Raw genomic sequence first — 25,257 nt, forward strand, 5'->3', positions numbered from 1 at the left:
GTTCTACACAAATAAACAGCAGGTAATTTATTCATATCAATAAGCAAAACTGGTAAAGGTAACCACAAAGGTAAAGTTGTCAAATTAAATAAAAGCTTACATAAGTGTCATTTAGAAAAAATAAGTTGATATACCTTTGTACATCTTAGTTGTACACAAAACACTGTTGGCAAATACGTAAGCAACATAAAAAATACTGTAATACAGAAAGCAAGAGTTTTTTGCCACAGCAAGAGGTTACGTTCTGAAGCCATGGCGACATCGTCATCTTAAAATCAGTGACAAGCAGACGTTTTCCGAGCGCCGAACAGGAGTCTTCCACGCAGCCGATATAGTTAACGACATGAAAGCATTAGTACATATTAAGTAGACTTTAAAAGTTTATCGATGCAAATACGGCAAGTGTGTCATTAACAAAAATAAGTTGATATATGTACCAATGTTAAATGTACCTGTACACTTGAAAAGCACTCATCCCTGTATTGTGACTTTATAAAACTAAATAGTGCCAAAATGTAGCTTTCTGCCTAACAATTATTATTAGAACTTTTAGCTGTAAGTTTTCGCACAGTTCTTGACATCTTCATCGGTTCGTCAATATTACACTGGTTCAATCGCTTCAGCTCATTTTTTGCAAAGCAGTTAAACACCACTTGAAGAATAAATGCAAAATTGGAATGACCCTGAAGACATTTTTGCAACACTAGCACTTTGTGTCCTTCAGACTTATTTGCTACAACGGTGGCTGCATGAGTAAAAGCAGATCTTTGGTTTTTTAAAGCAAACAGCTTTGTCCGCGCTTCATGATTGGACACAATGTACGAATACAGCTGAACTGCCAGTGAACATACGGCAAAACAATATTCTGAAGGAGCAGAGAGACCACCACGGTCAGCCATTTGCAACAATTCCGTTTTGTAGTCTCCAATGTCATTCGGAACATTAATAATTTCGTTGCTTTTCACCAACAAATCTCTGCAAGCCTGGCACTTTCTTCTCCTTGAAATACTTCTTCCAACGTAACCGCTCACATAGTACGTCACACTAGCATCATCATCTGAAATACCATCAAGGTCCACCCCCACAAGATACTCATTCAACCACAAATTTTCCGAAGCAGCATCTAGATCTTCTGTTGCAGAGAAGTTGTCACTTGCTACAAGTTTCATGAATTGATGAAATGCTCCATCTTTAAGCAAACTTAGAGATCTAATTTTTCTTTCAGCCTGAAATAGCTGATTGATCGACATAAAAAAATTGCCTCCGTTTACCTGACGATACCAGCCAAAACGTCCTTCTATAGGGTCAGACGTAAATTTTCCAGGAAGAATGTACTTAAACCCATGGTTGCAAACAAGGTAGCTGGATAAAGCAATCATTCCTTCAATGCTTTGAATGCAAGCTGTGAAAGTTTCTTTGGTGAGGCCAGACTGCCCAGATTTTTTCCATGCCTTTAGAATATCCTTCGCTTGACACAGAAACTGCACATTTTGTGAACTTCCGTCTGATCTCAAAGGGCAGCACAAGTCATCACGTTTGTTGCGACCTGGAAATTGTTCACAGCATTAATGCTTTCATGATATGATGTTTACTCATTCAATGCAAAAATTAACGTCTTTAGCTGTACTTCTCAGTACAAAGAGCTATCCAATATCAATATCCATGTTATGTGGAATGCAGCATATGATGTTATAAAACTAACAACACATGCTAACTAAACACAACACCTTACAAACGCATTTGAGCACAAACTCTAGCAAGTAATAATGAATAAAAATATAAAGTTGACTCAAAATATATACATACAACTCATACGTACAGTCGTACACTCAACATATCCATATTTAATACCTGTACAAGTAATAAACATATAGTACTTACCTTTAAAAGGTGACTTCACGGACATAACCTTCCAAATATTAACCACAAATTTGATGTACCTGGCTGTGTCAAGAAAGTCAGGATATGTTTTGCCATAATACTCCAGACCTAAAGCAGTTGATTCGCTAAAAATACCTAAAAAATCGTTTCATTAGCTGAAGTATTATTTACGTCTTCACTTATAAAATGCTTAAATAATGTCAAAGCATTAATGGATAATCTGGTGACATATCACCCTCTTCCAATCTGCCTTGAGCCAGCATGGAAGCAGTACGGCTCATAAAATCGGGTCTGCTACTATTCGGTGAGACCGATTCGGTGAGTTCCTAACCTTTAACCCCTAACCCCAAACCCTAAAACGGCAATGATAATTAGGCTACGGTACCCAATAATTAAAAAAAAAAATTGAAAAAATCCCCCGTTAAGGGATCGGACTCACCGAATCGGACTCACCGAAACGGGCCATTCTGCATAAAATCGCTAAAATCGCATAAAATCGCTAAAAACCCTGTTAAGTAACCCACGTTGATGCGCAATCTGCTGCAAGCGGAGATAGTGAATGATTATATTCTGTAAAGATGCAATACTTTTACACTACACTTAACAATATTGTCCTGCATGCAACATACTTACTCATAGCGTGTTGGGGGGAAGTTCTTGCAACGTTACTAGGATTCAAAGAAACTTTTTTCAAAGCATGAGCTACTTTCAAAGTCTTGCTTTCTTCAACTGCATAAAGTTGCTTGATATGATCGAATCTGGCATTGCACGAGTCACCAAGAATATTTGAAAATCCAACAGTTGGTACATTCATTCGAACTTTGGATACAAAGTTGTTGAAGATGTTCTTGAAGTTATGAGTGAAATCAAATAGTAGAAATAAACGCTCTTCGGGTCTCGTAGGATGCTGAATATATGGCTTCAGCTCACCACCACATAAATCAATAAACATTTTCCTAAAAATATGACTGTTACTTTAAACTACACTAACATATAAATGCGGCAGACAAAACTAAGTTGAAAACAAAATAGATGACATCCTTGTGAGAAAAAAATACTGTATAGGGGTTTTTGTAACATTTCCAAACACTTTGTTACATTTCTTATATGAATGTATCCCGGAAATGTAGGCATAGGCTACTGAACTCATTAACAGTTGAATTTAAAAAAACACATGAAAGTTCCATACATATTATACCGTATTATAACTTTCAATTTAGTCAAAAAACTTGTTATCATAGTACATCAATAAAATACATACCTGTTGCATACATGATTGTCAACGCACACCGCAATTACCAGAAAAATATCATTCAAAGCTTCCATCACTTTTTTAAACCAGAAATGAAGTGTGGCAGTGTCCAGCTTGTTGACTGGCACAAGGCAAACCACATCTTTGTAATTACAACAAGCTGACTGAACCATGAAAGCAAGCACTGTTTTAGCAGGTGAACCATCTTCTGTGAGACCAACAAAAGAACCATTAGTGTATTCTATTCTTTTGGCAGTGTACACCTCATCAATCATTAGGGTTACAATCTGTTGATATGTTTTCAATTCTCCAGTCCTTTCCTTCAAATAACGCAAATCTAAAATTCCAGCACCAACGGACAATCCACTAGAGTATACACGAAGTCTACTAACAGCAGGGAGAATGAAAACTTCTCTTAATTTTTGGTACAAGACTGTGCTGGTCATTTGCCACAAGAATGCCATTGTTGTAGTTTTGCTAGAATACCTTCGTCCTCCTTTTTTTCGTGAGAGCAGCTGTAATTGCTCGATCAAAAAAAGCAATAATGTATTCTTAAATGTATCATTGTCTTCAGTACAAGAGTGAGCCACATGTTGATTCAATAAACAAACTGCTGTTTCAATGCAATGTTCCTGCTGACAAGTACTCTTGTCTGCTAAAGCTTTGCAATGAGCCAAAACATTGCTCAATGCAGTATAGCTCTTGATGTGTTCTTGCGTTAGCAAATGTTCAAAGCGGTAACCAGCAACTTTAACTGCAGAAACAAATGCCGAAATTGACAAATCCTGAAACACAATGACAGAGGCAAGTAACTTTGGGGTATCAGTACAATCAATCAGATGAAAAAGTATTTGTGTGTCCTGAATTTGCAAAATATATCCATCTGGTAACACCATGTCTTTTACCTTCTTCTTTAAATTTTCAAAGTCTTCAATTTCATCCAAAGTAAAAAAAAATTTAGTGGCACTTTCAACTCTGTCATTTTGTTTCGTCAATCGTGCAGAAGATGTTGATGCAGTGCTTCTTCCAGGAGCTGTGTTGGATGACAGGTATTTTGGTAAACCTAAGAAAATGTGTGGTACGGCAGTTGTTTTTAAACGAGGTTTTTGTAAATCTTGCTTTTGTCTGGAACTACGTCGGTTGACTTTATGATCAGTAGAAGTAATCTGATAATCATGTTTGTCGAAATGCAATGCACATACTCTGTGATATTTTGTCACACTCCAATGTTTACGTGGGATAGCTGCAATCCATTTGCTTTTTAATGAAGGAAGTGTAGGAAACCTGAATAGACTTAATTTCTCAACATTCTTCGATGATTTGTACCCACTTTTACACCCTGGTACACAGCAAGTATTTACCATGTCAACAAACTTTTACAAAAAACACTGTATTAGCATGTTGATAACAAGAATATGCTGCAACAACAAAGATACACTTGCTTTTTACAAAAAGGCACATCCACCATGACAAAATCCTTGCATTTTGTCATAGGCTACTTTAACATTTGTGTTTTGTCGCTTCTACCTTTTTCTTAACCCCTGCTATGTTATGGCAAGTGATATTGTTTCTACTTGATTTGATGGTCGAAACTAAAACATGAATCTGAACAATAAAAATTACATTCTCAATTTCATACAGCTTGCTGGTAAGCAACAACACAAAAGGTTGGCTAAGTTATCTTTCAAGCTGTTATCTAATTAGTATGAACTATTGCTTTGTGTTTACAAAGTTCAATGTATTTATGCCATTGTAACTCAGCTCATTACCATGACATAAACTACTGGTAGGCCTAGCTCAAACCTGCTGTTTAAATATAGGCTTGTCTGCAACCTACCAAGGTTTATATTTCATTTAAATGCTAACACATGTTGAGAACACAGTAGGCTGATTTCACAAAGAAAGCTCAATAAAATTTAATCAAAACCTACAAATTTATTTGCTGAAAATATTTGTTTGGTTATGAAATGGCGAAGAAAAGCTTTTGCACTACTGCTGATTTTGACTGTCGAATTCGCACTGACCCTCCAGCTGTCCACATGTCAGAAAAAAATCACTGAAGCGAGTCGTCCCGATATTCTACTGTCCCTATCTAGCACCCAGTTCTATCCTCCTTTTCTCCAGCTGTTCATTTATCTTACTGAGGGTCGCTGATATGAATACAGTTTCTAATGCCATCTCACCGTTTGATAGTGCAATATACATCCTTTCAGACTCTTGAACCATCGCTGCGAATTCGGGTCTAGCATCTTCCATCTCTGATACCATCATTCGGCTAAGACATTTGTCTACAAGAAGATGACCACGGAATGCTCTCTGAACTGCTTTGCCTGTTAGCATATGGGATACAGAATTTTCACCGTAAACTACCCCTAGAATGTCCTGAAGTCCTGTGCCGTCTATCAATGTTCCAATCGCTCCTAGCAAATTCATAAACTTGTAGCAAATTCATAAACCACCAAGTAGCAGGACAATGGATTTAAGGTGGCTTTCCGGTGGTGAATCTAGGATTATCTCTGATGCCTTCCAATATAATGGTTGGTCGAATGTAACTACCGGTGCAAGGTTGTGCTTGGACGAAAGACCACAAAGGAAGTCCAATGTTGACAGAATGCACGTCTTGTCCCCGGAGTACATGTCTATCATTGGCAGATACCTTACTAAAGACTGGCCTGGGTGTTCCTTTCCCTGATAAATAGTGTGCATCATCCCCTGCCAGCCTGGCATAACTTCGCTTGCATTGTGATGCGACTATGCACGCATTCATGTGATTATGATGTCACAAACACAAGAACAATAACAACTTGAATACCACCATCTACCCGATACGCAAAATTATTTAGAAATATGCCGTATATTTCCTTGAAAATGACCCCTTTCTGGGGGTCCGATTTTGGTAGACTTTTAGTATGTTATTTAGTATGCCCATTGGTAACAGAATCCGTTGAAAAACCTTTTGTATCAATTTTTTTGGGGTTAGGTGCCTTTTTTCCGTATATTGACTCGTCTATACCCCTTAACCCTAAAACGGCAATGATAATTAGGCTACGGTACCCGATAATTTAAAAAAAATATCACCGAATAGGGCTCTCACCGAATAGGAAACTCACCGAATCGGATTCACCGAAACGGGCCATTCCGTAGGAGGGTACATGACGAAAACATTCGACTGTTCACATTTTTTTGCAAATATGTTTAAAATATTGTCGTAATGCTTAATCCAATTGTGTTGCCTTATCGCCTAGCTTTGATGGAAAAATAAATATCAATCGGAATGAACGTTGGACAATAAAGGTTCAACAGTATCGCCATTCACACATGGAGCAAAATCACAATACTACAAGTTGCGCAGCTTATTTACATAACTTGCGCTGTTGTTGAAACTGCTGTGTGATGGTGGTGTCATGAAAAAAATAAGACTCTTTTTGTACTTAAAGTTCAGTTTTGCAATAACTCTTGGTCAACAAGTTGTTCACATTTTAAATCTTCATATCCATAAGTTATGCAGGCAATGATTACAAAACATTACTACGTTAGGCCACAGACAGTTGCAAGTCTATATAAGTCAACATTAAAACATTTTTATTCACAAAAGCTCACTAGTGAACTTAAGTGAAGAATAAAAATATTTTAATGTTGATTTGTATAGATTGTTTGTAGCTTACAAAAAGTCCACCAAAGTAATTCACAAAAGCTTACCATACATAGCGTGACAACCAATGAAAAATTCTTCATGATCAGACAAAAACAGGATACATGCGTACGTAGATCTACACAACAAGAGTATAAACTGACTTGCTTATTGAAACTAAAAAGCAAAAGCTTAAAGCCACAAAATAACAACTTACGAAATCAAGGCATCACTGGTAGAACCACACAGGACATCATACATGAGCTCTGCAAGATCAGCATCCAGCAAAGGCTGAACAAGTCTTTGATGCTGTAGCAACACAGCTGTGGTCTGGATAACAGATAAATTCAAACTATCCTGCCGAAGAAGCAGTACTCGTTTCATCGAAGCGAATACTTCGTTGATACCTGATAAACAACAAAGCATTGCAAACTTGCATGAGGTGATGCTAAAAATAGACGGAGTACGTAGTTTAGGTGCAGACAGTTAGGTGTCTGCCAAATAGTCCAACGTTTATTCATCGGCAGCAATGGCCGAGTGGTTAGCGCGTTGGGCTCACAGTCGAAAGCCTGCATGTTCGACTCCAGCCACCCGCACTTGCTGTTGTTTCTCTAGGCAAGAAACTTTACGATAATTGTCTCTACCCAGTGATCGATTTCGAGTAATGGGTAGTACCAAATTTAAGTCATAAGTAGAGTAGACAACCGGAAACAGACATTGCCGTCGGCTGCAGTGTGGGTCAGGTGTATGTCGGAAGGCGTACACCGATGCATAGCGCTCAAGTCCGCTTTCCCGCAATGCAGGATAAAGATAAACAAACAAAGCAAACAAAAAACAACAAACAAAACAAAGGCGCGCACACTGTGGCGTAAGAATATTTAGATGCGCGCCCGGTAGGGTGATTCAAACGCCCCTTAAAATTTCAAAAACTGCCTGGGACTGCCACAAATTTTTTATGGTGGAGGCTAGACCTGAAATGTATTTTGCCATCAAAATTTTCAAGATTGATTAACTTTTCACACTTGCCCTTTTCGTTTTATCGTTTTCCAAAAATTGTGAAAAACAGTGAAAATACTGTCAATGTTTAAAGTAAATATAAAATATTTAAAGCAATATAAAATGAATTTTATTTCAACCAAAGACTTGTTTTACACTTTTATTTCTCAGGAAAAATTTGCTTTACTAGAAACAATTATGTCCATGAATATACGTGCTCTAAATTTTTCAAAAGTTTGAATGAAAACCATAAATTTTTCATTTTTTCGTGATTTAAAAAAATAAAATTGAACCATAAATATTATGTTTAATGGAACATAATATTTTCAACTATCAACACTATGCATTTTTGAACATGAGGTGAGGAGAGGATTAGGTACCTACACACAGTATATACAGACATAGTTCAGCCAAATCATACAGTGGTTTTAAATGCACAGTGCACGACACAATAAATGGTGGTTTATGAAGTTTCCATTGTATTCATGCATTTAATGTCCATGTTCTTCCTGATATTTGTTACCAATCGTCGATTTTCTTCAACTACTTGAAGAGTATTTTGGAAATTTTCTTCTTCCCGACAGGATGAAATAATATCTGTTGCCAACTTCACCCCTCGTTCAGCGGCGTCATTAACAACCATGAAACTGTTAGCTCGTTTCTGACAATCTTGGAATGATCTATGTTCCGGCCATTTGTCAGGATCCTCGGATAGAAAGGAAGTGTCTTGTACACGCAGAGCTTGGAAGAAAATCCATGAACCTTCACCAATAAGACAGGATACATCCGATACTGAGCTTGTGAGGGTATCTATCGAGGGGAACAGGGGCTTCCCATATCCCAGACCATGAGGTCTTACATTTTGTTGGTCATTCTTGACCAGAGACAACTTCTTGGCTACAGTGACCTTTTCTTCCACTGTTATTTCTTGACTAAATAGAATGATTGGTGCAAATTCTGTTGTTAAGCTCCATAAGTGGCGTTTCAATGCATTCATCGCGGGTGTTGCTGCCTTCGAATCAACTGAATCGTACATCTGAATGTCTTTGAATAATTTCAAATCGTTTATTGGAGCATCCATGGCACTTGGACAATGGACACTTAAACCAATATTTTGCATAGACAAGCACTCCAAAATTTACAAACCGTTGTAACTTGATCATTCTTTTACTGGTAATTATTTTTTTGTTCAATTTGAGCACCTGGTCTTTTAATAGAACCATCTTAATTGCATATATCAGTTTTGCCATCCACCTAGCCTTGTGAATGGCACCTGGTTGTCGAAAGGTAAAGTTAACACTGTTTTCTCTTTCACTCAGATACAATTTGGTCAGTTGGATTAATTTGTTGTAATCGTCACGAAGTAAATACTTCTTATCCAATGTTTCAAGATCGATGACTGTTGTTTCTTTTAATGTGTTAGCAGCATCATGAATGCAGATATAGTCATCATTATTCATGGTGAATATTGGCACGGATTTGGATTCAATGAAATGCCACGAATCTCGAAATTTCGTAAACAGGTTAACTTCTGGTTAAATAGGTCAAATTATTCAAATATTGGACACAAAGTAAACTATTCAGTAACAATAAGTGACTGTGAGACAGATAAAACTGTATAATATTGTATTTTACCTGCCTAAACATTCTGACTTTTTGAAGCAATCTACCTTTACTGCAATTACATTCCACACTAACCCATATAGTAAACGATATTATGAGATTAAAATATTATACAGCTGAGTAAAATGATATTAAAACCTGTTTGTCACATGATAGAATTTGAGCAAAAGTGAGCATCAGGTCATTTTCAAATGTATTTTACCAAAAATTTACACAGGTTGAACATCTTCAATTGAGTGTGTGTATTTGATAACATTTTTCTGGATAACATAAAGCAAAATCCAGGCTTTTATCTTCACCAAGATTTTATTTCTGAGGCTAGAAACAAGGGGCGTTGACCGTTTTTTGCTTAAAAATATGAAAAAAGTGAAAATAAGGGCAATTTCAAACGCATTTTACAAAAATATGAATAAGTCAAATATGTGCAATTTATTGTTTATATTTAAAATAATTTTTCTAGACAACATAAAGCCAAATCCAGACTTTTGTCTTCAACAAAATTGTATTTAAGTTATTTTCAGAGAGGCAATGTATCACCAAAATCTTTGCAGTGAGTAAATATTTCACCTTTTTAATTGATAAATTGCCTCTCTTGAGACCCCAATATCTCTGGCTACAGCAATCAAAGAATCTATCTTCACTAACAAAGTCAAGGCACGAGGTTTTTCTTCCATTTGCTTCTTCTTTCGACCCATTTTAGTTTTTGAAAATTTTTTTGCAAGACCTCGAAACTTTGAGAAAATGAAAAATATTGTGCGATTTTATCCCCCTTACTATTCACGAAGCTGGAAAGCAACACTACGCACGAAGAGCAATGGCTTTACGGCGAAGTGATGCCAGAGAGTAGCTAATGATGTAACTATAAGCATTTTTGTGACTCAATGCTTTTGGCAAGAACAGTAAGCCAAGAACTTCTGCAGATTTTACATGTAAAGTTTTTTTTTGCCGACTGAATGTAAAGATTTTTTTTGCCGGCACTGTAAAGTAAAAACATCGGTTAAGCGAATACCGCTTAAAAGAATAAGTCGGATAAAGTATGGAGCCGGAGCCGCTGTTTAAAAATTTATAGCTCCGGAGCTGGAGCTAGTGGATGAATGCTTGATAGCTCCGGAGCTGGAGCCTATGCTTTTTTGCAGTGGCTTCCCACTCCCCAGCCCTGCTAACTACACTAAACATCAGCCGTACGTTCAAGCGGGCACTGGTAAGTTTGAGTGAAGAGTAACTTACTTTTCCGTCAAAAACCGCGACTGGGTTTAAAGATGATACAACACAGCCTACCTTAAGGCCGGTGAAAAATTTGGTAAATTCCATACCAGCTAGTCACTTGCAAAAAAGTAGAAATGCGAAACAGTACCGATTAAGCAGAGTCGCATCATTATGCTTGCAACTTGTAGCCAGGATGCATTGCATATGTCCTGCAGAGATGTGTTTATATAAACAGTAGTACAGTGTTGTCTTAAAGGAACATACTCGCCACATGACCTATCCGTCCTGAGTGGAAAGAGAAAACTTTTATTTCGTCTGTTGCGAGAATAGAACGGCACAATTATAAACAATACGAATAAAATAGCACCATAACAGACAGGAAGAAGACTATAATAGCCATCAAGTCAGCTGCTTCTCTGTTCTCAATGTCACAAATGTCAAGCATCGGCAAATTTTATTGAAACAAGACAGACTGATGTTCAGTAAAAAAAAAAACCTGTTAATTTGCCTTTTGTCTGTTTATTGTGTTTTTTACGTATTTCATTTGCAGTGTTTAATTGCACATTTCCGTATTTTATTTATTGCTTAATAAAAATCATCTTCCTTACACCTCGTGCACCTGTTCAAGCTAAAGAGCTTGCTTAGTGGGTTCTAGGCTGTAGGCTACTTGCATAGTCAGGCACTGCACATTGACATGTTTCAAAGTGAAATTCACTTTGTAACACAGCGGGGCGAACTGTCGCATAATCAAGCATTTTTGATAAATTTGATACACCGATTAGCACTTAAATGACCGGGCGCCACAGTGCGCCCCCTTAAATATCCTGACGCCAGTATGCACACAATATTTGGCAGGCGCCTAATCGTCTGCGCCTAAAAGACGTAGATCCAAAAATAGGAAAAAGTAATATCTTAGTGCAGATCAAGCTTTTAACCTTGGAACTTTCAATACTTGCACTTGTAATATGCCTTGGTCACGCTTTTACGCTTCCAACAGCACGTTAAGTTGCTGACCTACTACTGATCCAAAATCAACACTTAACTAGACACAACACGGTAACACACAACACGCACATGAACACATGCCAACACTCAACAAAATTTAAAAAAAAACAAACATGGTGTTGCATTGTATTTGCAAATGAGTCCAAATTCAGTGAGGGCATGAGTCATGACTGGGTGACACTGTATGAAACACGTTTAAAATAGCTGTCAAGTGCTATCTTCGCTTGAGCTCGTGGAGCAAAGAGTCTATTCACTCCAAGTTGACGATGTTCTCGGACTAAACCGAAATGCCCGTAGAAAGTAGCCAGTGGTTTCATCATCCAAGACATGCAAACTCTCCGATCCGGTGAGTGGGATGAAAATGGTGCAATCGTTAAAAATGCGATGTGCTACTCAACACCAAATTCGCAAGAAGAGAAAGGTGCCAATGCCCAATAGTGCACGGTTGATCAACAAATATTGACGCTCGTAGGAAAACAGTTAAGATGCACCGACTGCACCCGCGTCTGTTTCAGAAGGGATAAGCAGATGGGAATAAAGCCTGGTAATATTTCGCTTTTATTCATACTTCCATCTATGGCCTGCTCAATTAGTTATATGATAACCAGCTAAACCAGTGTTGCTTGAGAGAAATGTGCAGTGTGACCGAATTCAGGGCTGTAATAACGTTTCAAATTCAAGGTAATAATAATAACAACGTGTGTTCTTATGCAAGGGGGTCAAGGGCTCAAGTTCAAGTTGTCAACCTCCACGTGGTGAGCCCTGGATTCGACTAATGACAACAAACCGACAAGTAGCAAAGAGAAAGCAAAGCTTATCTGAAGCAAACAACATGCATTCTTATGCAAAACTGTATCCACTATAGATTTGGGGTCTGCTACTATTCGGCGAGTCCGATTCGGCGAGTCCGATTCGACTAGTCCGATTTGGCGAGTTCCCTATTCGGCGAGAGCCTTTTTCGGCGAGTGCCCTATTCGGCGAGTTTTTGAAATTTTTAAAAGGAAATTATCGGGTACCGTAGCCTAATTATAATTGCCGTTTTTACATCGTTTTAACGTCGCTAAACGTTGAAATTGTGCAGAAAGGAATAAAAATAAAATGTTTGAACTATTAAATTAAAATTCGTCATGTCAGTTCAGTTGTTTTTATTTCTGACCATCATATGAAAAACAATACACGTCAACATAGCAAAGGTGTAAAAAAGGTAGAAGCGACAAAACGCGAACGTTAAAACGTGCTTGTGACCGAAGTAAGTTATTGAGTTGAAAGAAACATACGCGCCGACTTCAGGGGGGGCCGGTGCCCCCCGTAAATTTATGGTTGAGGGGCAACAAAAATGGTGATGACAAGTAGTGTTTCAAATATAAAACACTTCGCGAAGGAGATTTAGATAATTTAAACGGACTTAAAGAATGACTAAAGCAAGAAAAGCCTACGTTGCTCTTGCCCGCAAAACAGCAGCTGATCGCATGGCTATCTCATACGGTATGGAAATTTCAAAGTAGATGGTAGAGTACTGCTGGAATAGTCACGTAACTATTCACTGCAATATTAAGTAAACCAGCTAAATTAGACGCGCTATTTTCAACGAGGTCTTCCCGCTGTGAGATCAATTGTGATTCAACAGAAAGCATTGTTTTTGCAATGTGTGAGAATTAAATTGAAAACCGAAAAAAGAAAAGGTGTTTAATGGTGTTGGTCGCAGATATTGCCTGCATTAACGACGTCTTTCACCGCTATTATCACCTAGCTAACCTGACATCATTGTTTTATGCGACCGCTAAGGTTTGACATCGACTTTAACGATCATGGAATGTTACGTAATAATAAGAACGATTATATCCTACACGCAAAAATAAAAAAATGATCTCCTCTTTCTGTTTTGTCTCGTGAGCTTTGCATATTGCTCAACAAGTGCATAAAGTTTAGAATTGACAAGAAATCATTGAATTTGAAAATTAAGTTTGAATCACTGCAAATAAACGTATTCAAAACTTTCACTTAAGCCGACGCGATTTCACAATCCGTAATCTACGTCGACAATGATTTTTAGTGCGTTCATTTTGAAAATTGCTGAGCTGGAGACAACAGCTTGTCCCGTGTTAGTTGAACTTGTCTTTTTGAGGTGAAAATCACTTGCGAACATCTCGACCTTTACTCGAGTATAGCCTACTGTATTCAATAAAAGACTATAAAGACTTTCGATAAAAAACAGAAGAGAAAACACTTCGCCGTTGTCAACGCTTTGAAAGTAAGTAATTAGCGAAACGAGGTTAATAAAACTGATACCGGGTTTTCACTCTGCTTGAGATCATGATTTTTTGCGTTTTATTTCGATAACTTCACTGTCTTGATCGTTGTTGTTCACTCGCACGAAAAGGAAAGGAATCGGCTTGTTTTCCAACTGTTCCAATTATGAGCTAACAATATCAAAATTTTTACGACTAGGCGTACTGCGTGCGTAAAACTAATCCTTTCAAGCAGCGCTTCTAATAAATTCGGTTTGCGACCTATTTGTTAATATAAACACGACACTAAGCTTAATCAAAGACTATTTTAATCGAGTAAATAGCGCTATGGTTATGACGTTATCACTTTTCTCGCCCCCCAAGGTTTTTTGAAAAGTCGGCGCATATGGAAAGAAATTTGGCACGGTCGCAACACCTTCAGAAAAATTTAAGATATGAAGGGAAAATAAAACAAAGAAAATGTTACAAAAAAAAATAAAATAAATCATGTTTATGTCTGTAAGTTAGCACTTTTGAATAGTTAAAATGATTAGTTTGGATCAACAAATGTGTGGCCTACAGCTTGGATTTAAAAGAAATTATCGGGTACCGTAGCCCAGTTATCCCAACCAGCAAAAATTTCCGTTTTTACATCGTTTTAACGTCGCTAAATGTTGAAATCGTGTAGAAAAGAGAACTTTGCTGACTAGGATACGTTGAAGCTGAGAAACATTCACAGAAGCCTTTCGAATTGTTCCAAGAACCCATTTAGCATAACATTTCATTTGTACATTGATTCAACGTCTGAATACATTATCTTAAAAATGCAACGTATCGTAGGGCTTCTGTGAATGTTTTTCAGTTTCAACATATCCTAGTCAGCAAAGTTCTCTTTTCTACAGGATTTCAACGTTTAGCGACGTTAAAACGATAGGCCACACATTTGGTTAGCCTTTTCATTCTGTTACTACAATGGGTTCTCATTTGTTGATCCAAACTAATCATTTTAACTATTCAAAAGTACTAACTTATACACATAAGCATGATTTTTTTTGTAACATTTTCTTTGTTTTATTTTCCCTTCATATCTTAAATTTTTCTGAAGGTGTTGCGACCGTGCCAAATTTCTTTCAACTCAATAACTTACTTCGGTCACAAGCACGTTTTAACGTTCGCGTTTTGTCGCTTCTACCTTTTTCTACACCTTTGCTATGTCGACGTGTATTGTTTTTGATATGATGGTCAAAAATAAAAACAACTGAACTGACATGACGAATTTTAATTTAATAGTTCAAACATTTTATTTTTATTCCTTTCTGCACGATTTCAACGTTTAGCGATGTTAAAACTATGTAAAAACGGCAATTGTAATAGGCTACGGTACCCGATAATTTCCTTTTAAAAATTTCAAAAACTCGCCGAATAGGGCACTCGCCGAAAAAGGCTCTCGCCGAATAGGGAACTCGCCGAATCGGACTAGTCGAATCGGACTCGTCGAATCGGACTCGCCGAAACGGGCCATTCCGATAGATTTGCATTGCTCTCAGCACTTTACAAGGCAGACAATTTCAGAACATTTGCTATGTACATTAGGGTGACCCAAAAAAAACTAAATTTTGATTTTTAAACTTTTTCTTGTTTAGACCTCTGCATTATGGTCCAAAATGACACCTTGCCAAGTTTTGTTGATATTGGTCCACATTTGACGCCCTAGCAGTGGGCCGGTACCCCGCGCCGGGTCAAAATCGGCCAATCTGGCTGTATCTCAGCAACCGGTAGGCCTAGAATGCTCAAACTTGGCTTTAAAGAAGCAGAATGCATGGTTTCCTATCTAACTTCCAGAGGGTTTTGGGGTTTAAACCATTTAGTTTATGAAAAAAATGCAAAAAACACATTTTTGACCAAATGTGGCCCCCATAAACGTGTAATGTTCAACTTTTAGTTTAATATACAACACTAATTGACTAATAACACAAAATTTAAAATACAAGCAACTTTTGTTTAATCATAGACAAGCTTTATTGCTTTTGCACTTTGGTTTACCACTTAACTTTCAACCACTGACCACTGTAATTACCCATTAAATAATTCAAGACAGTTTTTTTTTCATTTTTTGTATTAGTTCACCACTTAACATTCCTTAAAAATGATTTTGTGGTTGTGTCCAGCTTTTTGGTGGACAATGACTTCTTGGCCATATCTCAAACTTGGGAATGGTAAGCATGAGTGACTTTGATTGCTTTGTCCAACTCTCTCACTACTTGGGGCAGAAGCCCTTTCCTCAACATCAGTGACCATGCCCAAAACTCTCTCAACAACATGATTTGTAGCAGGCATGTTCTGTAGCAGAGTTTTGAACGATGAAAACTCCTCCATATGGTGCCAAGATCTGGGACTTTCATGAGTCAGACATTCAAACTTGGGAAAAACTCTAATGAGTTCAGAAGAGTCTGGTCCGATCAAGTCCAGCAAGCAAGTGGAGTTTAGAAATGCATTTGAACCAAGTCCTTACCAATAACGGCTCTCTCAGAACTTGATCGAAATGTTTGCATCTTTTGCCACATTCGGACCTTGGTGGATATGCTCACACGATCACTTGCACAAGCAAACACAACGTGGCGCTCAATGAGGTACCGCAGGTGCAGGTTGAGTTTCGTGCGTGTAGTAACAGCCACTTCAAGGAAAAGGTCCAGGTAGCCTAAGTTGCTTCTTTTAGAGGTGAGCTGAATGGCATTTTTGAGAGTGTTCCACATTTCTAAGTCATACGCTGCAGCATTTGTCAAACTTGGGGATGTAAACCAATATTTCACATAAAAAAGTGTTAAAAAAGCAGCCAGTGAATATATATTCCCAAGGCCACAATCTTTTGTAAAAGCTGGATTTTCTGATAACTGCTGCTTGAACAAGGCAACTTGAATGGTATAAATGATCTTCGCCATCATATGTGCTAAACACACTTGGAGCATTGACCGTACAATATTGTATCCACACCGGAAAGTACCACCAAGAAAAAGAATGGACAATTTAGCCAACTTTTTGACATCTTCTCGTATGTTTATTCCATTTTGAAGCCAACTGAACAAGAAATCTAGAACTGATTCTTTAATTCTATTCAATTTTCTGTTGTTCGTTCGGAAAGTTTCATAAACTTAAACATTTATATTGTTCACCCAAACTTCTGCAAAGCTTTTAAATACAGCTTCATGTGGTGATTCTGTATCACCGTAGACCACTGAAGCTGCTCCACCACAAACAAGCTCCATGCTATGATGCCTGCAGGCTAGTTGAAGGATAATGTCCTATATGGCTTTGAAATTGAACGGTAACGCCACTTTTCTAACCACTATTTACTGCAGTTGTGTTAAAAACAAGACCCAAGACTATTTTTATGTGGGAATTGACAGCATTCAGTGCTTCAATCACGTTTCTTGTTTCATTCTTTGATCCACTTGAGTCCGTCGTGTTTATCACATCAACCAACACTTCTGCCTCATTATTTAAACATTTCAGTACTACTGCAAGAACTGGCTTCTTTTTTCCATGTTGTCAACGCTTTTTTATGTTAAATATTGGTTTACATCCCCAAGTTTGACAAATGCTGAAGTGAATGACTAAGAAATGTGGAATGCTCTCACAAATGCCATTCCTAAAAGAAGCAACTTAGGCTACCTGGACCTTTTCCTTGAAATGGCTGTTACTACACGCACGAAACTCAACCTGCACCTGTGGTACCTCATTGAGCGCCACGTTGTGTTTGCTTGTGCAAGTGATCGTGTGAGCATATCCACCAAGGTCCGAATGTGGCAAAAGATGCAAACATTTCGATCAAGTTCTGAGAGAGCCGTTATTGGTAAGGACTTGGTTCAAATGCATTTCTAAACTCCACTTGCTTGCTGGACTTGATCGGACCAGACTCTTCTGAACTCATTAGAGTTTTTCCCAAGTTTGAATGTCTGACTCATGAAAGTCCCAGATCTTGGCACCATATGGAGGAGTTTTCATCGTTCAAAACTCTGCTACAGAACATGCCTGCTACAAATCATGTTGTTGAGAGAGTTTTGGGCATGGTCACTGATGTTGAGGAAAGGGCTTCTGCCCCAAATAGTGAGAAAGAGTTGGACAAAGCAATCAAAGTCACTCATGCTTACCGTTTTAAAGTTTGAGATATGGCCAAGAAGTCATTGTCCACCAAAAGCTGGACACAACCACAAAATCATTTTTAAGAAATGTTAAGTGGTAAACTAATACGATAAATGAAAAAAAAACTGTCTTGAATTATTTAATGGGTAATTACAGTGGTCAGTGGTTGAAAGTTAAGTGGTAAACCAAAGTGCAAAAGCAATAAAGCTTGTCTATGATTAAACAAAAGTTGCTTGTATTTTAAATTTTGTGTTATTAGTCAATTAGTGTTGTATATTAAACTAAAAGTTGAATATTACACGTTTATGGGGGCCACATTTGGTCAAAAATGTGTTTTTTGCATTTTTTTTATAAACTAAATGGTTTAGACCCCAAAACCCTCTGGAAGTTAGATAGGAAACCATGCATTCTGCTTCTTTAAAGCCAAGTTTGAGCATTCTAGGCCTACCGGTTGCTGAGATACAGCCAGATTGGCCGATTTTGACCCGGCGCGGGGTACCGGCCCACTGCTAGGGCGTCAAATGTGGACCAATATCAACAAAACTTGGCAAGGTGTCATTTTGGACCATAATGCAGAGGTCTAAACAAGAAAAAGTTTAAAAATCAAAATTTAGTTTTTTTTGGGTCACCCTAATGTACATTTATAGTCTTTCGCATGACCTGGCAAGTATCGAAACTATGTGTACTGACGTCGGTCTCTCGAGCTTGTAAGCTACACAACCAGACTTAAACAAACTATATAAAAGTGTTGTGCGGAAATAACCTTTTCCTTCATAATTAATATCCTTGATTGACTGAAGTCAGCGCCAGTAGCTTTCTAGAATGTCTTCAAAAAGGAACAACACCAACAGGGAAAGAAAAAGACGAAAGTATAACATTAGAAATTGGGGGATTGCTTGAAAATTCTATAAAAAGTTTTACAAACTTTTTAGTAACGGGTTAGGTTACACAAAATTGTAATTGAGAAATGTTCAGTTGGTCCCAAACTTGAGAATACAACATACCCAGCAATTCCAAAACAGCAGTTAATTCAGCATCAGGTACTATCGCATTCCTAACCATCCATGCAATAAAATCTGGAGATCTTGCACATTCTCCCAATATATGCAAAGTTCCAATTAAAACCTGTCAACGACTAAATTTTCTCAAATTTGAACACATCTTGCATTGTTTATTAAAAAATTAGGATATCTTTAGTTTTCACAATATTCATTTCAGGTAGCCTATTAACGCACATTAATATTGGCTATATGCAATGCATATGTACCAACTGATAACCGACTACAGTTAGAAATAAGTTTTTCATTCATGATATTTTAGGAACAAAATTGTTAATATAAATAGTAAATTTGCGTGGCCAAGTGGTGAGAGCGCCCCAACAATGCCTAATCAGTTTGACACTTAATGAAAGTATGCGGGGTAGCTGTCTTTGATGAGACAACATGACATGCTTCAATCTGGAGACGAAGATTAGCTTTTTGCCACTTTTAAATCTTTAACCACTAGATTAACGATTAAGCGTAGATTGGTACGATGAAAATTTAGCTGCAGTTTCATTGTTTCTAGCACTAGTTGCTACGTTCATCTGATGAAATTGAAAGTAAAATTAACAACAAACAAGATGGTTTATTGCTTCACTGACGTTTCGCGCACCATGACAATGCGCATCCTCAGAGCGAATAACATACAAAATAAAATTTCACCAGGTTATATACTACTGTAGTGCGATTGAAGACAAGAAAAAATAAAACACTCAATATTTAAAAAAATTGTCCAATGATGTGTGAGCGGTTACTTTCATTGGCCAATTTTTTAAAATATTGCGTGTTTTATTTTTTCTTGTCTTCAATCGCACTACAGTAGTATATAACCTGGTGAAGTTTTATTTTGTATGTTATTCGCTCTGAGGATGCGCATTGTCATGGTGCGCGAAACGTCAGTGAAGCAATAAACCATCTTGTTTGTTGTTAATTTTACTTTCAATTTCATCAGATGAACGTAGCAACTAGTGGTAGAAACGATAATTTTCCTGATGAACACCCAAACTTTTCAGTATTCCGCAGTGTCATTCTCAAGAAGGCTTAACAGTAAATCCATCATTTTGTTAAAAAGAGTCAAGATTTCAAAAACTAATCCAATACATATTGTCCATAAAAGTCACCTGGTGGGAATCGGAGCTTTGCAATATATTTAGTAAGTGCGATTTAAGATTATTGAAGTGCTGCAAAGACCTTTGACCATCCACCCATCTGTTGACAAGTCTATCAAAGACATTAATGAAAACAATTCTGAGTTGGTCATCCGGATAGCCAAGACCAGATACGATATTATCCATGAAGTTTTCTTGAAAAAAAAGCAATAGCATTACATAAAAGAATTCAAATTACTTAAAACAACATATCTTATTGCTTCAATACAGGGGTTTGCAAATACTTATTGGCACAACCACAAAAAATAGTTCAAAATCCTCGTGACCCAAACATTTTGGAAGCATAAATTTTTGTGAATTGTGCTTTGTAATTAAATATCAATTTTAAGACTCTTTTGACAGTAGCACTTTCATTGCACAAAATTATATGAAACTTGGCACAGGAAAGAGTAAAAGATTATATGTATTTATTAGTATTACCTTTTACAAATTGTATTCATTCAATTACTCAAGATTGAGTAACAATGCAATCATATTTAAACGGGAGCAAGTCTTTTAGGCACAGACAGTTAGGCGCTGGTCAAATAGGCGCGCACACTGTGGCTTCTGGATATTTGGGTCTGCTACTATTCGGTGAGTCCGATTCGGTGAGTCTGATTCGATGAGTTCCTAACCTCTAACCCTAACCCCTAACCCTAAAACGACAATGATAATTAGGCTACGGTACCCGATAATTTAAAAAAAACATTGAAAAAATCCCCCGTTAGGGATCGGACTCACCGAATCGGACTCACCGAATCAGGCTCACCGAAATGGGCCATTCCGGGATATTTAGGTGCGGAGCACTGTGGAGCCCGTTCATTTAGGTGCTATTCCTAGTAAAGTCTGCAGATTGTATCAGCTTGGTAGGTAGGGCAATTCTTTTCACACAAAATGTTATATTGAAATTGAAGAGAAATATACGTATACATATATATTGTTTTTTTTAATGGGCGTGTTTGGCATTTATTTGTTGTTAGTCCAGGTTTGCGTCGGCGAAAGCTTTATCAATAAATTATTCAAGTTTCCGAACATGACTGAGTTCACTTTTAGTTATATAAGTCAAATAATAACTACACTAAATAATAAACATCATCATCATCATCATCATAATCCATCGTCAGTTTGTTCCCCACTAGTGGGGGTGGCCGATTGTTTCCGCGCAGCAATTGTTTTCATCCCTTTTCTCCATTTCACCCTGTCCCTTGCATCTTCCTCCTTCAGTCCGACTTTTTTAAATTCATCCTTCACTTGTTGTTTCCACGTTCTTCTTGGACGACCGCGTTTCCTCTTCCCATCCACCTTTAGATCTAGTGCCTTTCTAAGAAAACTTCCTTCCTCCCTCCTTATCACATGTCCATACCATCTTACTCCATTTGCCCTTGCCATTTGGTCTATGGTCTCTCTCATCTCTAGCATATCCAACAAATCAATAAAAAATATACCGTAGCCTATATTCAAGCTGGTGGTAGGCTTGAGTGAAGAGTAACTTAGTTTTCCGTCAAAACCCCGACCAGGTTTTGCCAAAGCTGAGCTCACACAATCGGCAGATTTTACTAGGAATAGCACCTAAATGAATGGGCGCCATAGTGCTCCGCACCTAAATATCCTGACGCCACAGTGTGCGCGCCTATTTGACCGGCGCCTAACTGTCTGCGCCTAAAAGACGTGGACCCATTTAAACTACGTACAGTAAACAACCTTGAAGGCACATTTATGAAAAATTTAAATTATTGTGTGTGTTTTAGAATGGAAAATTTCACAACCCAAATTTAAGTCATGACCTACTATTTACAGACCCTTATGGGTTAAAACAAGAATGTTATAAAAATAAAACTTATAGAACTTGACTTCAATGATGACGCTTCAGATGATTTAAGAATAGATCACTTCCAAAAGCACTGGTAGGCCTATTACTAGCATCTAGAACACTTTTTGCATAACAATGAGTTTATAATCAGAAAATAAGTATAAGGCATCAAGTAGTTTGTTTCAATACCACTGCCAAACCAGTCATCAACTTCTATACACTATGGTACTGAAAATAATTCATTTAAATTTATTAAACAAATAGTACCTGAAACCAAAAGTGCATCCATAATTTCTGGCAGATGGTGAAATAAAGTAAGTAAAACATGTAAAAAATTGGTGTGGTTTCTATAACTTGAAGAAGCACAAAGCTCAATTGCATGGGAGACAACAACTTCAATTACATCATCCCCAAATGATTGATGAAACATCACAATAACTAATAAAAAGAACAATTATGATTAATGAGAGCGTTTTTATTTTGATTGAGATAGAAAAGTTCTTTAACTGTATTTTCTTTAGGAACAATTTGTTTATGTTGTTTAAATAAATTTGTGGAAAAATGCAGTTTGCATTGCAACTGTAGATGTCATTACACTCTTTATTTATGTATATAATATATACTTTATCATCAGTAGTCTGAAAAAAAAGTGTTTTGATGAAATTTTCAATTGAATTACATAAAATATATCATCCATGCATCAAACAAGAAGATTTAAAAGTCATGTCTTTAACAAGATTGCACAAATGTGCATGTCTCCAACACAATAACATATTTTTATTGTTATGGTGACAATGATGCAGTAGGTCAGGTTCACACTAATGTATACAATCTGTATCACACAAATGTTCACACCAGTCTACAACACCCGAAAACCTCAAATGAAAAATAATGCTTGTTAGTTTGGTTTTAGCATTCACACCAGGAATACAACTGTACTTTAATAGTAAAATGTAAAAACATGCACTATTTTTCATCTGACGTTTCTATGTCTTTTTAAAACTATCAAAATTTATGTAGCAACAACGTAAAAATTGCTTACAGCCTACTTACTGTCAGATATTGACTTCTGCAAACTGCTATCATTCAACTTTTGATACACATCCATTAAAACAAGGAGCACATGTTTCATAATTTCATGATCTTGATCCAACACAGGAAAGTAGCTATTTGGGTCACACTTAAATCCTTCCAACACTTCTTGGAACAAGGTTTCTCGACATGATAAAGGTTTGTCTACAATGTTAAATAATAAAGATAACCGGAATGTGTTTTTATATAGCATTGTATCCATTGTAAGCATGCATTGCTTTTAGAAAATAAATTTTCAATTGAAGCATTTTAACCCATACCCTCTCAGTTTCAGTTTAAACTGATGATGTAAAAAGAAGAGTTGCAAGCATGCTGATAGAAATACAGTTTTTGGGTTAACCTGATAATGGAGAATCCAGCTAATTGTATAACAGCTATCGCAATAATTACAGCAGTCCAAACTCAAAAAAGTTTCTTTTTTTGCATTTTTCTATAAATTTACTGCTATCAACAACTAAGAATAAGAAAAAACATAAAAAATCCCTACACACATTAACATTCATACTTTAACAAAAATATGCATTGATAAAACAGCGTTTGAAAAGCAATAGGCCTATATTAAGTATGCACAGCCACCAAACCTAGAAAAGAAAATGAAAAATTTTATTTTGTCGGTTGTAAAATAGGCCTACAATTAACACTTGCAATTTAACAAGGGCTGTTTAACAGAAAAGAAATCTAAAAAGTGACAAGTTACCCAAAGGTTTTACTTTAAAAGACTCAAATTCAAAAATTGTGATGTCATGAAAGACTCAGAAAGGTAAAAATTGCAGGATATCGGCTCAGTGTGATCGTGTGAATTTAAAAAAAAAGTTAATAAAAGTAGAGATAGCATACTGTATAATGAAATATAATAACATACAGACATATATACTACTTCTGTTCAAATAAACTTTGATCAATCAGGTTCAATTTCCAATAGCTTTACAAAATTATAAGTGAAATAATATTCTGGCAATTTAAACGCAGGACTTCATTATTTCACCAAAAAGGCTGCCAAAGTGATAAAAATGCGAAAAAATTGTATTGAAAAGCAAATTAAGCAGAAAGATTATAAACGTAACAATTTGTTTAAAGCATTAAAGTTACAGAAGTAAAGTAGTTTTGATGATATGCATTTTAGTAAAAAAAAATAAAAATCAGGCAAGACTGCTTCTAAAAATACAATTAGGGTACCAGACAACTTTCAATATAATGAAGAATTTGATGATGGAATAACTAATATGTACAATTTAAACTTATTCTTCAATGATAAATAATAATTAATTACATCTCAGTCCAGCACAGCCAACTTTTTTATATGACCAGAGTCCCATTTGAAAGCCAACTTCTTGTCTTCTCTTTCTTCCACATTTTTCTGAAATTCTACTTTGTGATTCCTTTGTAAACTTTTAAAGATGATAAAATTGAAACTTTTCTTTTATATTTTCTTGTGTTTAGTTCAGTGGCGTATTCTCCATGCCTGCAAAGGCATGCCTTACAATTCTGATGAAATCAGAAATCTTTCAGGAACAACGAAATTATGTGTAAAAATTGAAAATGTTAATAGCAGAACATCCTGGCTCTCTTAATTTCAATATTCGAAACGACTGTTCATTTTCAAAATTTGGAAACTTTGCTGACCCTGGTAACCCTACATGCTAAAGGTGACATTAGCTAAGTAGAAATGATCTCAAACTGATAAACTAATATTTAAGTGTTAAGAGGCAATCTGTAATTCTATGTTATTGTTCAGCTGTTGAGTAATTTCCAAAGCTACACAATTTAAACAATTATCAGCTAAGTAAAGCTCAGATTGCAAGAAAGGCTATAAAACCTAAGGCAAATTTTTCAAAATCTTCCTGGGGGGGGGCATGCTACCAGACCTCCAGAGTATTAAAACTTTCACAAAAAAAAAAAAAAAATTTATTACATGAATGAATTTGGGCCATAACTATTTTTTTTCGTCACAACATTGACGATTGTTTAGAATTAAACATTGTTTGTACTATACGTAGGTCTACTACTCACGAACTTGTGCTACGTACTACTTATTAACGACTGCAATCTTATTAACTGTACTTAAGTCGGCCTATAAACTGACTGTTTTTGTTAAAGTATGAATTTATAAACTACGATAGGCCTACTTTTAATGTTTTTGCTTTGTCCTTTATGCTAGCAGGTAACAGTTGTTGTTTTTGCATAGGTGTTTTTTTTCTCATAGGC

The 25,257-nt window shown here is 36.7% G+C and overlaps 2 protein-coding genes across 2 annotated transcripts in view; both read right to left on the reverse strand.

Moving 5' to 3' along the window:
• Nucleotides 1–25,257, reverse strand: part of LOC145775349 (meiosis inhibitor protein 1-like) — a 59,819-nt gene that overhangs the window by 31,932 nt on the left and 2,630 nt on the right. The window contains exons 2-7 of the mRNA XM_082586636.1: nucleotides 23,014–23,196; nucleotides 22,228–22,398; nucleotides 20,124–20,305; nucleotides 18,967–19,087; nucleotides 6,982–7,171; nucleotides 6,833–6,903 (exon numbers count right to left, since the gene is read on the reverse strand). Coding sequence (XP_082442762.1) covers nucleotides 6,833–6,903; nucleotides 6,982–7,171; nucleotides 18,967–19,087; nucleotides 20,124–20,305; nucleotides 22,228–22,398; nucleotides 23,014–23,196 — 918 coding nt within the window. The remainder of the gene's footprint in view (nucleotides 1–6,832; nucleotides 6,904–6,981; nucleotides 7,172–18,966; nucleotides 19,088–20,123; nucleotides 20,306–22,227; nucleotides 22,399–23,013; nucleotides 23,197–25,257) is intronic.
• LOC145775401 (uncharacterized) lies at nucleotides 2,471–3,306 on the reverse strand. The gene is made up of 2 exons (XM_082586692.1): nucleotides 3,143–3,306; nucleotides 2,471–2,837 (listed from the first exon to the last, which is right to left on the reverse strand). The coding sequence occupies exons 1-2, from the start codon at nucleotides 3,304–3,306 to the stop codon at nucleotides 2,471–2,473; spliced, it is 531 nt and encodes a 176-aa protein (XP_082442818.1).

The sequence above is a fragment of the Aplidium turbinatum genome, chromosome 8 (genome assembly GCF_918807975.1).
Source record: "Aplidium turbinatum chromosome 8, kaAplTurb1.1, whole genome shotgun sequence".
NCBI lineage: Eukaryota > Metazoa > Chordata > Ascidiacea > Aplousobranchia > Polyclinidae > Aplidium > Aplidium turbinatum.